Below are 16,115 nucleotides of genomic sequence, written 5' to 3'. Positions count from 1 at the left end.
ATATAACCACTGACTTACTTCTTACATCATGATGATTACAATTCATATTTAGAAATTAGGAAAAATGACGCATGTCAATACAAAAATTTAAAATATTCATATAGAGTCCTTGATGAGATCTATCTAGCCTAACATATAATTTTAAATATTTAAGATCAACTACATGAATCTTTTATCGTTCTTGAGATATATAAAAAATTATATATTTAATTAAATTTAAAGTACTTAAATCTTTAAATCTTTTGATAGTTACATCCAAATTATAAGCACATATTTATATCATTTTAAATAATTTTTTTAGCTTATCCTTTATCAAAACAATACCTAATTGTTCATAAATAAAAATATTTATTTTTTTATTTTTCTTATTAATTTCACATATCCTTCTCAACATCCTTCTAACATTGTTGATATATATATTATTTCTTAATTACCCAATACTACTTAGATCATAGTTTTAAATTCTGATGCATCCTATAAATGAAAGATATACATGAGAACTTACGGTGAATGGTGGTAAAAAAGAATCAATACCACAATTATAAAATGCACCCAGCAGGATATTCAAAATTGAACCAAAGTTCTATGTAGGAAATTATGTGTACATTGTGTTATCATCTACTCATTGGATGGACTAAGGACATGAAAAGAGTTATATCTGTTGTAAAACATGAAATAGATTTTAACTTTAAACTAAAGAGTAAAGACGCTAATTCAAATTTTGTTGAATGCAAATGCACGATCACCTGTAATTGATACAATTGGAGCAGACTTTTGTACATGTAGGATCACAAAAAGTACACCAGCCGTTTCAAAAAATATGCAACTTGCCTCCTATTGGGCATTCGGCATATCAGTATGTAATGGTTGAGGTGGCAGAGGCTTGAGCAGAGATTTCAAGGAGTCCATGATACTAGAAAAAGCCGGTCTTTTCCATGGCTCACTGCAGTTCAACAGATCATTTAAGAACAGAAGCAGAATGAAGAAGTATAAGAAGATTAATTACCAAGGAATTGCACTGTCCACATACTTGGCCCAACAGGACTCAATTATAGCAGCCACCTGTGGATTTACATCACTTGGAATCTCAAGCCATCTTCCTTTAAAACCAACCGCAGCAACCACCTGTCACATGACAATTTATTTCATATATTAGTAATTGTAATGATGGCACTTCCATGTGTCTCAGCACATGTAAGAAAACAGACTTGTATTAAATAAATGCATTTGCTAATCGGCAAGACATTGACAAAGTTCAAATGATTCCAAATTCATCGAACTAAAGCCCTCTAATCATCAATACCAATGGAATAAAAACAGCTACCTGAGCAGGATTTAAATTACTCCATGGTTGTTGCAATGTCATAAGCTCCCACAAAATCACGCCAAAGCTGTAAACATCAGACTTCTCGTTTGATGGTTCATCTCGAAGTACTTCCGGTGCCATCCACTCAGGCTAATGTGAACAAAGAAAATCAAAGTAGAAAACCAAAACAACTCAATTAACCTATTGTAAATCAACCAAATGGATTTAGTTAAAAGCATGTACAACACGAGCAACTTACGGTTCCTGCAAGAGACTTAGATGAGAGAAATGTGTTTGCCTTCAGTCTTGAAAGACCAAAATCACAGACCTGCAGTTCAACAGAAAGCTATCACTGCAGTAGTGGTACACAGAAAAACTAGGTATATATAGTCAATTGCAGTAGGATAAACCAAAAAGGAATCCGAGTTTGACAAATTGCATCTGCTTGACATGGCTGTAAAACAAAGAATATGAGATACTGACATAGACAACCTGACAGATGACACGGCACATATACAAAAATGAGCACATATATTTGCTATTTAATATTAGACCTTATGTAATATCGATGTTCTATGATCATCACATGAAACTTTATAAGAATCATAACAACCATTTATACAATTAGCAAACATTTACAAAATACCTTAAACATGTATACATAATACCAGTCAAAAGTCAGAATCACATGTATATTGCCAATATTTGACATGTTTTGTAGCCCTTTAAAGATGATACAAGAGCCCTACAAGATACAACTCATTACTTTAGAGAGTAGATGATACAATTTGTCTTAACATGCTTCAAGTACCAACACATGGTGGAAAGTTGCCAACGTGTATAGGCATAACATTGATATGACAACCATTTTGTAGGATCTCTTAGTATGAAGCAATAAAAGTTTTAAGATAGAAATACCATCTTGGCAAGGAAAAAAGAGATGTCAACAAGCCATAAGCATTCATGACAGAGAATACTAAATACATAATTTCACAACTGGGTAAAGGCATAATTGTCTATTCTTTTTATCAATGCTAGACAGAGTTTATAGGTAAATTGTTCAAATAGTTTGTCAACACAGGCACAGAGTTCAGCACTCTACCTGCATCATGCACCCATTGGTGCAAATACACATCTTTTGCCAAATGCCAAAAAGGATCATTTATATATTGTTAGCTTCTACCAGCAGGCACATACCATACTGGCACATGAAGCAAACCTGCAAAAATAAATCCTTCTATTTCAAGACCTTACACATTCAGATTTGCCGCTCTTTCATTTTCTCCACTATCAATTTGATTCATTCTCACAGTTGGTTTTTGCAAGAGATCAAACCTGTTGGAACTTATTAGAACTACAAGGCCTTTGGAACACCTTTCAAGAGGAAACCTACACCACATTCAGCAATTGATTCATCAAAGAAAGAAAAAAAGAAAAAAGGATTACCCAGTGCACAAGGCTCCTGCCAATACAGTGTCTCGAAAAGGTCAATACATGCAGCTTTACCATTAAATATTTAAAGAATCTGTTTCTGTGACTCGAACCCTGGTCTCTCATGTCATAAAAGAGCAACCTGATCATTGTACCAAGGCCCGCCCTCATGAAAGAAAGAAATAATAAATCATTTTACCAATCAAGAGAGAACTTATTCTTTTTCTTTGTCAATTATCATCTTTTATAATGAACAGGGCTATACTATGTGTTGCAATTGCATATGATGATGCCAAAGACAAAATATTGTATCTCTGGAATGATAATACAGACTATAGTATGTGTTGCAATTGCATCTGATGATACCAAAGACAAAATGTTGCATCTCTGGAATGATCATACTCTGTTATTGCTTGGTACAGTTCATGATATATCATCCAAGTAGGACTCTTTGCCGGCTGGAAGGAGCTGCAACTTTGCAAACTTTTCTTCCACATATTAGCAGGATTGCAGATGTACATTGAAGATACTAAGCTCCTGAATTAATTTTGTAAATTACAAACATAGCATCTCCGTGTCACAAAATAGCATGCATGTCGTAGTTGACCTCTACTGGATAACCTCATTCAGCAACAAAGAAGTAAGATCATAGAAGCTAATACAAATTAACAGAAACAATTTTGTTGATTGGTGCACAATAAGAACACATGAAATATGGAAAGAAAGCTCAGGTCTGTGGTATCAAGTGAAGCTCTTAGAAATTTAGGGTAGTTAAAAGTTAAAATATCTCTAGGACATTAGCAACAAAGCGATTTGAAACTTGAGATCAAAGCATAGTTTGAAAAACCACCAGGACCAGTACAAACCAGGTGATAAATAATGGTTCCATGGACAACCAGACCACAAACCAGCCCAATTCAAGCGTTTCAGTTCTGGTTTAGGGTTTTTAATTAAATGGTTAAAATTTCAACTCTCTCTATATATATCACCAACAAACCCTTGAGCTAATTTCATAACCTCTCTCTCTCTCTCTCTCTCTCTCTCTCTCCTATCTTCTTCCTCCTCTTCTTTTTATTCTTCTGTGTTGGTATGTACCAGACTCATACCAGTCTGACCAATGACTGGCACCAGCTCTGGTACCAAAATTTTACACCATGAACAAAAGCATAACTAGAGCCATAGATGTTAAGCAGCTTATAATAAGAAATAATTCTGCAACCAAAGTCCAAAATATATGAATACAATTCTTACTTTCACTGTGTACTTTTTGTCAACGAGAAGATTTGGAGACTTCAAATCTCGATGAACGATAGGAGGATTGCGTTTGTGAAGATAATTCATTCCCTTTGCCTGGAAAAGCAAATACCCATTAATAAATATGTACCCTGCATCACTGCAAAAGATTATTAGATATAAAGTTACCAAAAAAGAAATGGCCTTAGCCTTTCTGATTGCTGTACTTTAAAAATTCTGCTACGCTAAATGCAACTTATGCAAAAAAACTGAAATCTAATTAGGTAAAAAGCATACCACATCAAATGCCATACTTAATCTACGCCTCTCATCTAGAACTTCCCTTGCGCCATTTCTATGCAAAAGCCGATACAAGCTGCCTCTGAAATTCATCAAAAGAACTTATGTGTACTGACTTCACTGAGTCGTTTGATACGTATGATTTTGTGAAATGTATAAAAGCACGAGATGAAGAAAGAGGAAAATACCTTGACAAATATTCAGTGACAATAGATAGGTTCCGTGGCTCGGTAACAGCACCCATGAACAAAACTATATTAGGATGCCTTAGGCTTTTCATTATAGCAACCTAATGTAGAATAATACAATAATCATGAATCTTAGGTGAAAGATAAAGAAAAAACATTCACATGCTGCTGTAGCATTCTTATGAAGCCCAAAAAAGATATCTCAATGTACATGTCTATTGGCAATGGTGTTCGCGAACTTCCAGAAAAATGATATTTAACTTATTGCAAGTGATCAGCATCTTAACCCAAATGCAGACAGTCCATTGTATCAAGAGAATCTGATTATTCAACATGTCTAACTATTTAAACGCTTTTCTTATAGAGAGGAAAGGGACTTGCTTTTACATTTCCAGCACTATATATATATATATATATATATATATATATATATATATATATATATATATTACTCCTCTAAACTTCTGATATCAGGAAAGTCCTTTGCTCTCACTGAAACTTTCTAAATTTCTGTTATGGTATGGCCATTTATCCATGTCTAGAGGTTAAGCAGTTAGTTTTAGAACCTCACAGCAGCAGTAGTACAGATACCATGTTCTACATGCAACCTCATGGTCAATTACATTTCTCTTCCTACAGACAATATTGTTTTTCTCTAAGGTTTTGCCTTCTTTAACATATCTTGATAATGAGCTAAGCATTGAACAGTAATGTGCCATAAACCCACTATATTCAGAGGTAACATTGACTTTTCCGTAATATATGCAGCTGAAAAGTACAGAGATCTGAGCACAAGACTGCCCAGTTTCTTTAATTAAATTCTTGATTCTAACTGTTGAATCAAAAGGATACATGTGAAAATCACATAGCCAGAACATGTAGCCTTAGCAGTTTATGTGATTAATGACTAAATTCCACCCAGAGACTTCATGCATAATGTACACATGTTGGAATAATTGATCAAACAAATCATAACAACAAGGGCCTGACCAGGTTATTAGGTAAGCTGATTACTATGACTTATGCTTTGTAGTCAACAGGCAGCGATAAATTTTATAAAATTAAAAAAAATCAGTGTGACATTTATCCAGAGCAAACTGTTACATATTTACTTGAGCATACCTCTCTTAAGAACTCTTTTAAGCGCTCAGGATGGAGATCTTGTTCCATAAGTATCTTGACAGCAACATCCTACAGGTAAAAACTATCTCATAGCTTCAAAAGAACAAATTCTGCTTTTAAAGATTCTGAAATAAGATTTTAAGTTTAAAAGCACAAATTATAATGTCTTCAAAATTGAACATAAATTTCAACATCCATGCTAGGTGATGGCAATCATGGGTTAAGAGCAGTATGGGGTCCGAATGGTGTGAGCTTCTGAATGTGCACCACCTAAAAGAACAAATTCTGCTTTTAAAGATTCTGCAATAAGATTTGAAGTTTAAAAACACAAAATTTGATGTCTTCAAAATTGAACATAAGTTCCATCATCTATGCTTCTGAATGTACACCACCTAAGCGTTGAGACATGAAGTACTTCTCTTAGGTAATTGCATGGATTCAGCAAGAGTCATTGAAGCATTGGTGGGAATAGAACCATTTTCACCTTTACTTTCGTAGTACAATTTAAAATTTTATTCTTCTGCAATTGAAGTGATGCTGCTCAAGGCAGGAACACATTAGCATTGTTAAAGAGATTTGTAAAGCTAATTGTCGATCCAAATAGTTGCGGCAAGTACTGATGATTAATGATCACGATCACGTTACTACAATGGTAATGCTATGCTTGTCTGATAACCATAAAACCATAGGATGTTAAAGTAGCCACTCAATTTACAAATGATAAAGTATCAATATCCACAATAAACATCAATGACCAGTTGTTTATGGCAACAATTAAATTAAAGACTCCACAGACAATATGGCCTAACGTAGCTCATGTTTATGGAACCACTTATGCTGAACATTGGAAACTGAAAAACAGAAAATTTTCCTTTATATTAAGCATATAAAACAGTTTATGATAAACAAAGAACATACCGAACCATGCCATTCAGCACGATGGACAGTTCCAAAAGAACCTGAAAAATAATACAGTTACAAATGAAAACATACAATCTAGTTTCTGCATATGGAATATGTTCATAGAATATAGATAACCAGAAAAAAAATGTGCATTTACCTGCTCCTATCCTCTCCTTCAGGACCAGTTCACTCCATGGAATATTTAAGTCATCTATGGCAAGGCTTATCTCATTGTTAGGTCTATTATGCCCCTGTTTAGAATCCTTTATAAGCCTGAAATCCTTTTTATCAGCCTTTGGATCAGGAGGAATGATATGGAGAACATCTTTATGTCCAGCTTTTGATGGCTCTGGCCGAGCAACCTTTTGAATGTGAGGCAGAGGTAGCTCACAAAGTTCAGTTCCAGTAGCTTCTAGTGGTGAAGATATCACCTCTACAGACTTCTCATCCAAAGGCCTAGAGGAAGATAAGTCCACAACATCTCCTTGAGCAACAACAGCACCTTAAATAGTACAACATGCAATTTCAGTTGATGCCCCTTACGATATTACTCACAAGAAATTAGTTGTCATAAAAGCTCATGCTGTTCAATAGATAGTGATCAAAATGGTGACTATCACATAAGTAAATTAGCAGCACCATGACTTGTAGTGACCAAGGAACTCTTGAAATTACAATTTAAGCATTTAAATCCAGTCTAATCAACAACGAGAATCAATTGAAACCACATAACAATAAAGAAGAATTACAATCAACCACTGAATTCACAGTTAAAAACCTTTGTTCCAACCGTAGCTTTCAAAAGTAAACTTCAAGCATTACATGGATTTTCATTAAATTAAAGTTTCAATGAATGGACTGATGTGATTATGCTCGAGTCCACCATAAAATTTTGTAATCAAAGCACCTGATGAATGGCAAGATTTGGCTTCAAGTAACAAACAAGCTGTGATGGTGCCCTCCAATTGTGAGGGGACATAAATTGTAATGTGTTAAATAGCTAATACAACTACAATGGAATGCTTGGATTGCTAGGAATAATGGAATTCACACAAATGTAATTCTCAATCCATTAAGTTTCAGTGTTTTCAGAAGAAAAAAAAGATGCATTAGGATAAAGAAGAAGAAATCTCAAGTGAAGAACGTTCAATACTGTATGGACAACAGCCAAGCATCGTGACCGGTTTAGATTCTCAAGGTTATTGAATAGTCAAACAAATACTAAATGCATAAGCTCCAACAGTCCCATTGTTACCAGAGATTTGTTGGATAACAATGTTAGGACATCTGGTTTTCAAGCAATCAATAAAAGCAACATGAACTGGTAGCAGAGTTAAAATACAATGACACATTCAAATCAATGTTTGTGTTATATTCATGGGAGTCACCTGCTGAAGCGTCATTGAAGAAGAGATTAAGTGATTGACAGTCCAGAAGATATTGCTTGGCCAAGGTTCTAAAATTCACAGTTACCTCGGTTGATTTGGCTTTTGGAGGACGCAAAGGTGAAGATATTGAAATGGAATACGGTCCATTCAGCAAAGAATCAGGTTCACACAGATTTCCTGGGTTCCTAATCAAATCAACTAAATATTCCCTGCCAATAGAGAAATTTTATCAATCAGTTGGCTTATTGAATATCAGTCCAAGATCTGTGAAGGTTGCAGAGTTAGGCACTTAAACAATCTAGTAAATGCTGATACTAGCTGTCATGCAGCATGAACATGCTACAGTGTCTCAAATTAAAATCAGTTACAAGAATATGAGTGTTTGACTGTCTACTAATGTCCATTTTGTACAAGGAATTACAGATAATATGAGATAGTGCAGTGAGATCTAACTACTCTAAAGAATCATATAAATGGAAAAAAATAATAATAATAATTATCGACATTTGTGACCTGTCATGGACAATCTAGAGTAATAGAAGTTTTGATGAAAATTCCAAGAACTCGTGAACACCATGAAACATTGTAATTTTAGCCACTATATATTTCCTATTTGCACAAAGAGACTATATAGTTTCGGTCCCTGATCATAAAACTTAGAAAAAGAAAATATTAGGAATATGAATTAGTAGCATAAGAGTGGCGTGGTCATAAAGGACTTGCAAATCAACAAAAATCTAAGTGAGAGATATGTTTATCATTTTAGTTGGCTACTAGAAACCTCAGAATCAGACTCTTAGGAAGTGATTGGTTATGCCATAAACAGGCCGACAATTAATGATCTTAATTCTCAACAGGATCCAGTATCTCACTCACTCACTAGATATGGAAGGATATGCAAGGTCTCTTTATATCGGAATAAAGATGCCATTTATGAGTCAGCCTATGTATTTAAGTGGCCACTGAAGCAATTTGAAGGAGATGCTCCAACACTATCAAGGTTACAGTTTCACTTGTATATTTCTCTTTATTTGCAACTCACTCACATGCAAATTGTTGCTTTGTTGCAGTATTCCATGCTGTATCTGGGCCAGTTGCGCACAAGCAACTCAATTGCATTACGCTGTGGTCATACTGGTATATTGAAATTGCAAAATTATACATCAAGAAATTCTATGAGGCACCCATCCATGATCAGTGCTGCCATGCCACAGGCACAGTACAGCACAATAAGTATAGGAAGTAATCATTCCACAGACCAAAACTCTCTAAACTAACAGTTCATAATTAGCATAATAACTTGGAAAATAGAGTCTGCACCTTTCAAGACCAAAGCGCACCAAACATGAGGAAGCATCACCAGTTTTGCAATATTTGCAGCCTTTGGCAACTCGACATGGCAAATTAATTGTGTCTGCCAACATCTACAGACACAAAAGAAAAATGACAAATTAGAAATTAAAAACATCCCAACAAAATCTTGTGACTTATGAATTTATTAATAGCAGAAGTTTAAGTTAACTTCATGCAATCAAACATACAAAAGGAACACAGAGCATTAGTCACCATTTAAAATGAGAAAACAAATGAGACATACGATGCTTGCTAAGATGAAATGTTATGTTCTCAATTAGTCACACAACAAAATTAAATTAAATATATTTTTGTTTATGAACAATTAAGTATCACTTTGATAGAGTATAAAATCAATAAAGGTAGACAACGACCTAAGAAAACTTTAATAAAAACTGTACATAAAGAATTAAATAATCTTAACTTAACTAAAGCAACGGTTCTTTATAGATCTCAATGGTGGTAAAAGTTGCATGTAGCTGACCTTACATGGTTGGGACTTTGCGGCTTTGTTGTTATAACAAAATTAGCTTAAGTGAACCTAAGTTTAGACCTTTCAATTAAAAAAAACTTAATAAGCAAGATTACACAAAAACAATGGTGCCTTGCAAAATCACCTTAAAAAGCAATGCACGATGCCTGCAGAGACCAACTGATAGCTTCCCAATTGGAAGCACAACAGAACCTGAAGTAGCCTTGAGAGCCTCACTGCACTCTTTCCAGCGATGAAGAAGATCCTCTTCATTAAAAGCTGTACCTCTTGTGTAAGCAAATGCATACTCATTATCAAAGAAACAAAAGGAACATATTGGTCATCTACATGTAGGGTGCTGAGAGCAACTTACCCCATGTGGGAGCAGACAAGGTTTGCTAGCTGATCCACCATATCTTTCGGTGTGGCACAGCTGCATGAAAGGCCAGCTGCCACATTTTGTAACTGCCTTAGATCGGGATCATATTGTCTATCTACAAGAGCCACTTCAATCGATGAATCACAGGGGTGAACAGTTTTCAGTGACTCAACTGATGGAATCCGATTCTCTTCTTCCACATCAGTACATAGAGTCCATACAAATGGATCCATTCCCTGAATCAGATAAAAGCCATCCGGAATTTTGTCATGGTATGATAGGCATCCATTTACCTGATGAAAAAAAAATAAAAAAGTAAGTACAGTGTCATGTACATGGATCAATATTCACAGAATTAAAGAGTTTCTGGATTCGACATAAGGAGAGAATAATATTAATAAAGGTGAGCAGCAAGTAGTTATTAACAACTGGATACAGTGCACAAAAGGAAGAGACCTAAGCTATGTCATCTATACACTGATAAATGGAGAATAACAACTTATAATATGTTTTTTATGGTACCAGCTGCCAGAGAAACCATGTGGATTACATTAATATTTAAAGTGCAAATTAATTGGTAATCCACCTTACATAAAATATTTGCAAAGAATATTTGTGGGAAAAAGAATAGAAATCTTTGAAGGTAGTCAATATATGTCGGTTTATTTTCTCACTTGGAAAGCAACATCTGAGCAAATAATCATTTACAGATTTTAACAACTGAACAACAACAGAAGCATAAAGCTTGATAGTTATAAATTTATCATTTCCAAGGTCAAGCATGAGAATGCAACAGCAGCACCAAGAGGTCACTAGGTTGTGTGGTTTTTGTTTGTACAGACAATAAATGAGGGCCCATATATGTCGGTCATTATGGATAATGGATAAAGGTTCATGAAGGATGACTGCTAAAAATAACGTGCATGTATTTTCAAGAAGAGAAGAAAATGAAAGAATACTACCAATTGATGACCCTCATGGAAAACCTTCTTCGTCGTTCATGTTGGATGATTCTAACAGTGTACTAAACATGTTTGGTCTTTCATTGCTAAAGAGGAGAAATTTTATGAATGATACTTGAATTAATTAACTAAATTCCAACTGGAGTATTCAAAGCAACAATGTATCTTGACGGATTAATCCCACATCGAAAGTGGAAAGACTAAGATTGACTTAAAATGATCCAATAGGTATACTAACTTGGCATATGCATTTTGAGCTATTGGTTCAGATTCAACGAACTTAATATATGGTTCACCTTATTGGTCCGTACCGATGTATCAACCAACTATTGATACAGTATGTACCAAACGTACCGACTCATGACATATGGGGGCATACCGATGTGCCCCTTGTACCGGTCCTTTGTCGGATCGGTATGTACCACACGTACTAGGCAGTATTGCAGTGGTACAGCAGACCGGAGGGCGTGTCACATTGTGAAGCCACCATTGTCTAACAGATTTCGAAGAAGAAGTTGCATCCACGCGTTAATGTGATTCGTTGTGGTGAATGAACATGCCTTGGCAGCTTGGATTATGACAAACTAGCTTCCACTGGGTTCCAAAGTAAAAGTAACTAAACCGTTGAATCTAGTTATTCTGGCACCAAACGGAATCAGATTACGCGAAAAGAACAGAGCGGAGCAAAGAGATGGGGCGGTTATATACGAACCCAGAAGCGATGGGAGATGGACGTGGGAGAGACGCGATCCGGAAGCACTGTTTGATCCAAAGCGTCCAAGAAATTGGGGTCGTCCGCGCACGCCGCCTCGGAGCAGAGCCGAAGCGCCAGGGCGAGCTGGAGCTGGTACGTCTCCTCGGCCTGCTGCGCCCAGCTCTTGGCCGACAACAACGACGACGCCTCCGCCACGGCTCCGTCCTTCGTCCGGCCCTCGCCCCCTCCGGCAGACGTCCGGGCCGCCATTCGGCTGAAAGCGTCCGCGTCTACGGTCGCGGAGGAGATCGTGGCGGGCACGTAGAAGTCCCCGCCGGAGAGGGAGCTCTCCCCGTAGCTGCTGCCGCTGGACTGCCGCTGCAGCGGCGCGACGGCGGGGGCGATCGACCAGTCGAAGGGGGAGGCGCGGGCGCGGGCCTTGTCGGTGGGCGGTGACTCGAACTTGGGCGGTGGCGAAGAGTCGTCGGGGGACTGGCTGAGGAGGGAGTAGTTGGATCGCCTCCCGGCCATGTCCATCCCCAAAAGGTAAAGACGGGGAACGGAAGGGAAAGATTGGAGGCTGACTTCACTCGATTATATTCATCTTGTTGTTTTCAGTGGATTTGTTTGTCTTCGGGGGCGGTGGCGGAGGTTGGTAGGGCCGGCGTCGAGGAGCTTCCGTCGATTCTGAGACCCGGAGGCTGGAGAGAGCCGATCGTCTCTCTCTCTCTCTCTGAGGGCCCCTTCTTTATTATTATTAGACAAAATTACAAATATATCCCTGAACGCCACTAAAGTTGAGCACACCTTAAGTTAGACTCGTACCATTTGTGAACTTTTTGCAAGTATTAAAAACATTAATATTGACTGCATTTGATATTGCACACACAAAAAAATGGTACCCATCATCTTATATAGATCATATAATCAGTCAAATTGATTTGATATAATATTTTTTAAATATTATGGCGTAAAAAATATAAATATTATGATGATTTTAATATTTATAATGATGGTCTTTATCACGGAGTGTGAAGATATTTCAAATACAATTTTAAACTCTCAATTGGTTTGGTATATTATCATCAAGTGAATATTTATGATATAAATATATTAGATAAATATTTAGACTTTTAAATTTTGTAAATTGATTTGTGTAAAAAAAATAATATATGTAAAAAAATTTGTTAGAATCCTTGTATATTCTTTGGGGTTGATCTCTTCAGGGGATCGGTCTCCTTGGAACTCTATAGGATTTTTTCCTCTAAGTTGGTGCTCAAAAGCTACAGAAAAGATTCATCTATTACTTGAGAAAAAAGGATGAATATATGACTATTTATAGGGCTTCTAAACATCAACTCCTAATATGACTCGTACTCAAGACTCATACTTCTAACCAACTCCTAATATGACTCATACTCAAGACTCATATTCCTTTACAACTCCTAATTTTTATCTAAGAAACAACCTCCTAACCCTAGTTGACCTCTTCACCTCTTTAATAGGGGTCGACTAGGTAGGTTTTACATGAATGTCCCTCTCAATTATGACTCTCCTAGCTAAAGTTCTAACATACCCGTCCTCTTCAAATCAATCTTGTCCTCGAGGCTGACGATCCATGAATTCTAAGAATTTGATTTTCAAGTCGTCATAGTTCTTCAAAGTGGCACATTCTGTTGGTAAGTTCACCCACTGTATTAGCACTTTAGTAGTGGGTCGTCGTCGTCAAGTCACGATCCGTCGATCAATAATGACACTCAGTTGGGTTTGGAGTTCTCCTTGGGTAGTCATATTTGGTAGATAGCTTTAGTCTATCTCGTTTTGTCCCAGCTTAAGCTTTAAACATGACACATGGAAGACTGGATGGATTCGGGAGCTAGCGGGTAAGTCTAATATGTATGCTATAGTTTCGATGCGCTCCAAAATTTGGTAGGGTCTATAGAACCGAGGTGAAAGCTTCATAGATGCTCTGGTATGGATTGATGTTTGCTTGTATGGCTGGAGTCATAGGAAGACCCTGTTGAATCTCGTATTTTGATGATGAAACCAATTGATAATTGCATTTATGTTTTAATCTGCATTTTGAGTGATGCAAGATGCTTCAATTAGGATGAGACAATTAAAATAGGAAAAATTATGTTGGGCTGGAGGAACATGTCAGAAGATTGGACGTCGGGCCGGTGGATCGGTCGACGTATCGATATAAGGCTTCGGACCGTGGATTCGGATATCGGGCCAAGAAGAGCAGGTATTGCGCCAAGGATATCGGAGTTGTGGAGTCAACTGGCCGATTGGGCAATAGGCTGCAGGAGAGGACGATGCGCCGAAGAATCGGATGAAGCGTCGAGGGACCAATGACATACTGGACAACTTGATTAATGCTTAGTATTAATTGTCTAGATCAAAGTTTATTTTACATGTGCAGGATTAACTACGATGGAAGTAAGACATGTGGTAGGAGTTATGCCAGATTCAAGACCATGATCACGTTGGGGGATCGAGAGTTCGATGGAAGTTCGGACGATCATCGGAGGTTCTACGAGAACAAATCCGAGAAGTCCAGGAGCTTGCCAAAGAAGCTTGTCAGAACTCGCCAAGTGGTTCGTCGCAAGTCCAGGAGTTTGCCGGAAGTCCGTCGGAGCATCGCCGAGGGTTCATCGGATGTTCGTCGGAAGTTCGCTAGAAGCTCGCCGGAAGAAGCGATTGACGCACCGGAGCAAGTTGTAGTAAATATCTTAAAAAATATCATGGTTAGCATGTAGATTAAGTTAGGAATGGGAGGTGATCCCATTAACTTAATTTGGGGGCAATTGAGCTCTTGACAGACCTAAATTGGGCCGAATGGATCAGCCCATTCGGACCCAGAATTCTTGCCAGGTGGTGGCACCGCCAGGGCCGGCGGTGCCACCGCCCAGGAGCTCAGTCTCTGAGCGAGACTGGGTGGTGGTACCGCCCCAGTCAGGTGTGTTGAATCTCATATTTTGATGATGAAACCAATTGATAATTATGTTTATATTTAACTGTATTTTGAGTGATGCAGGTCTACTCGATCAGGATTAGACAATTAAGGCAGGAGGAATTGACGTTGCGCCGGAGGAGATCACGTTAGGATATTGGATGGCAGAAGGCTTCGGACGTCGGGCATCGGGCCAAGAGCGGAATTGCGCCAAGAATATCGACGTTGCGGAGGTCAACCGCTGATTGGGCAACAAGCCGCAAGAGAGGACGATGCGCCGAAGAATCGGACGAAACGTCAACCAATGACGTGCCGGGCAACAGAATGTCAATTCACTTTATAATAATTGTCTAGATCGGAGTAGAGTTTTTGCTTGTGTGTGCAGGATTAACTATGATAACGACGAAGACATAAAGCAAAACAAAGTGTCGGAGTCAAGCACGAAGGATTCATTGCGAGTTCAAGAGTTCGACGGAAGTCCGAAGGTTCGTCGGGAATGCTGCCGGAACTAGCCGAGAATGAGTAGGGAGCTTGCCAAAGGGTTTTTCGGAAGCTCGCCGGAAGGTTCGTTGGAAGTTCGCGGAGCTCGCCGAGAAAGATCGGAGCTTGCCGAAGAAGCTCGTTGGAACTCGTCAAGATCAAATCGTGAAGTCTAGGAGCTTGCCGGGAGTCCGCAGAATGGTTTTCGAGAGTTTATCGGAAGACTGTCGGAAGTTCGCCGAAAGCTCGCCGGAAGAAGTCTTGACTTACGGACTTTGTAATAGCCTAGAAAATGTCTTTAAATTCGTAGTTAGCACGTTAATTAGGGTTAGGATTAGGTGTTAATCCTATAACCCAAGTAGGGGCCAATTGGGCCCGAGTTCGGACTGGTTTGGGCCAAGTTTGGAGCCCAACCAGTGAGCTGATTTGGCCTAGGCGGTGGCACCGCCCAGCACCCGAGAGTTGGGCGGTGACACCTCCTGGGCTGGGCGGTTGCACCGTCCAGCACCCAAGCATTGGGCGGTGGCACCGCTTGGCTGGGCGGTGGCACCGCCAACATCGGGAACATAAGAGAATTCAAATTTTTGGAGCCCAAATTTGAATCCTCTTGAGGGCTATAAATACCCCTCAAGTCTCAGCTGAGAATACAACTTTTTGAGCAGCAAGTGATTGAGAGAAAAGTCTTAGAAGAGTCTTTGTCTTTCTTGTTTTCAATTTGCTAGTGTTCACCTCCTTCTTTCTTGCTGAAAATCTGTAAGAGAGTGAACCACTTGTAAAAGTTGTAAGAGGAGTATTTACCCTTCCCTTTCAAGAGATTTGTTAGTGGAAGGTGGGAGCCTCATCGAAGAGGGGCCTCGCAAGTGGATGTAGGTCACTTGACCGAACCACTTTAAAAACGGCGTAATCTCTGGTTTGCATTTCATTACTACTATTTACATTACTGCAAAC

The 16,115-nt window shown here is 38.3% G+C and overlaps 1 protein-coding gene across 5 annotated transcripts; it reads right to left on the bottom strand.

Annotated features, from left to right (window-relative positions):
• Positions 1-694: 694 nt before the first annotated feature.
• LOC103971389 (serine/threonine-protein kinase CTR1) lies at positions 695-12,466 on the bottom strand. Of its 5 annotated transcripts, none has more exons than XM_065131645.1 (15): positions 11,750-12,466; positions 10,070-10,368; positions 9,842-9,983; positions 9,192-9,295; positions 7,872-8,080; positions 6,641-6,985; positions 6,499-6,539; positions 5,581-5,649; positions 4,459-4,559; positions 4,268-4,352; positions 3,989-4,087; positions 1,566-1,634; positions 1,325-1,456; positions 1,031-1,125; positions 695-943 (listed from the first exon to the last, which is right to left on the bottom strand). In XM_065131645.1, exons 1-15 carry the CDS (start codon positions 12,266-12,268, stop codon positions 835-837), a joined length of 2,418 nt encoding a protein of 805 aa, XP_064987717.1. In that variant the 5' UTR covers positions 12,269-12,466; the 3' UTR covers positions 695-834. The 5 variants fall into 5 exon arrangements, 1 of the variants encoding a protein (XP_064987717.1); XR_010492329.1 differs by lacking the exons at positions 695-943; positions 1,031-1,125 and adding exons at positions 2,409-2,525; positions 2,642-2,879 and having other exon boundaries at positions 1,389-1,456; XR_010492331.1 differs by lacking the exons at positions 695-943; positions 1,031-1,125 and adding exons at positions 2,409-2,525; positions 2,642-2,695 and having other exon boundaries at positions 1,389-1,456.
• Positions 12,467-16,115: the final 3,649 nt, after the last annotated feature.

Source organism: Musa acuminata, chromosome BXJ2-11 (genome assembly GCF_036884655.1).
Source record: "Musa acuminata AAA Group cultivar baxijiao chromosome BXJ2-11, Cavendish_Baxijiao_AAA, whole genome shotgun sequence".
NCBI classification, from domain to species: domain Eukaryota; kingdom Viridiplantae; phylum Streptophyta; class Magnoliopsida; order Zingiberales; family Musaceae; genus Musa; species Musa acuminata.
Note: the sequence above shows the minus strand (reverse complement) of the source record. Positions and strands in the feature narration are given on the sequence as shown.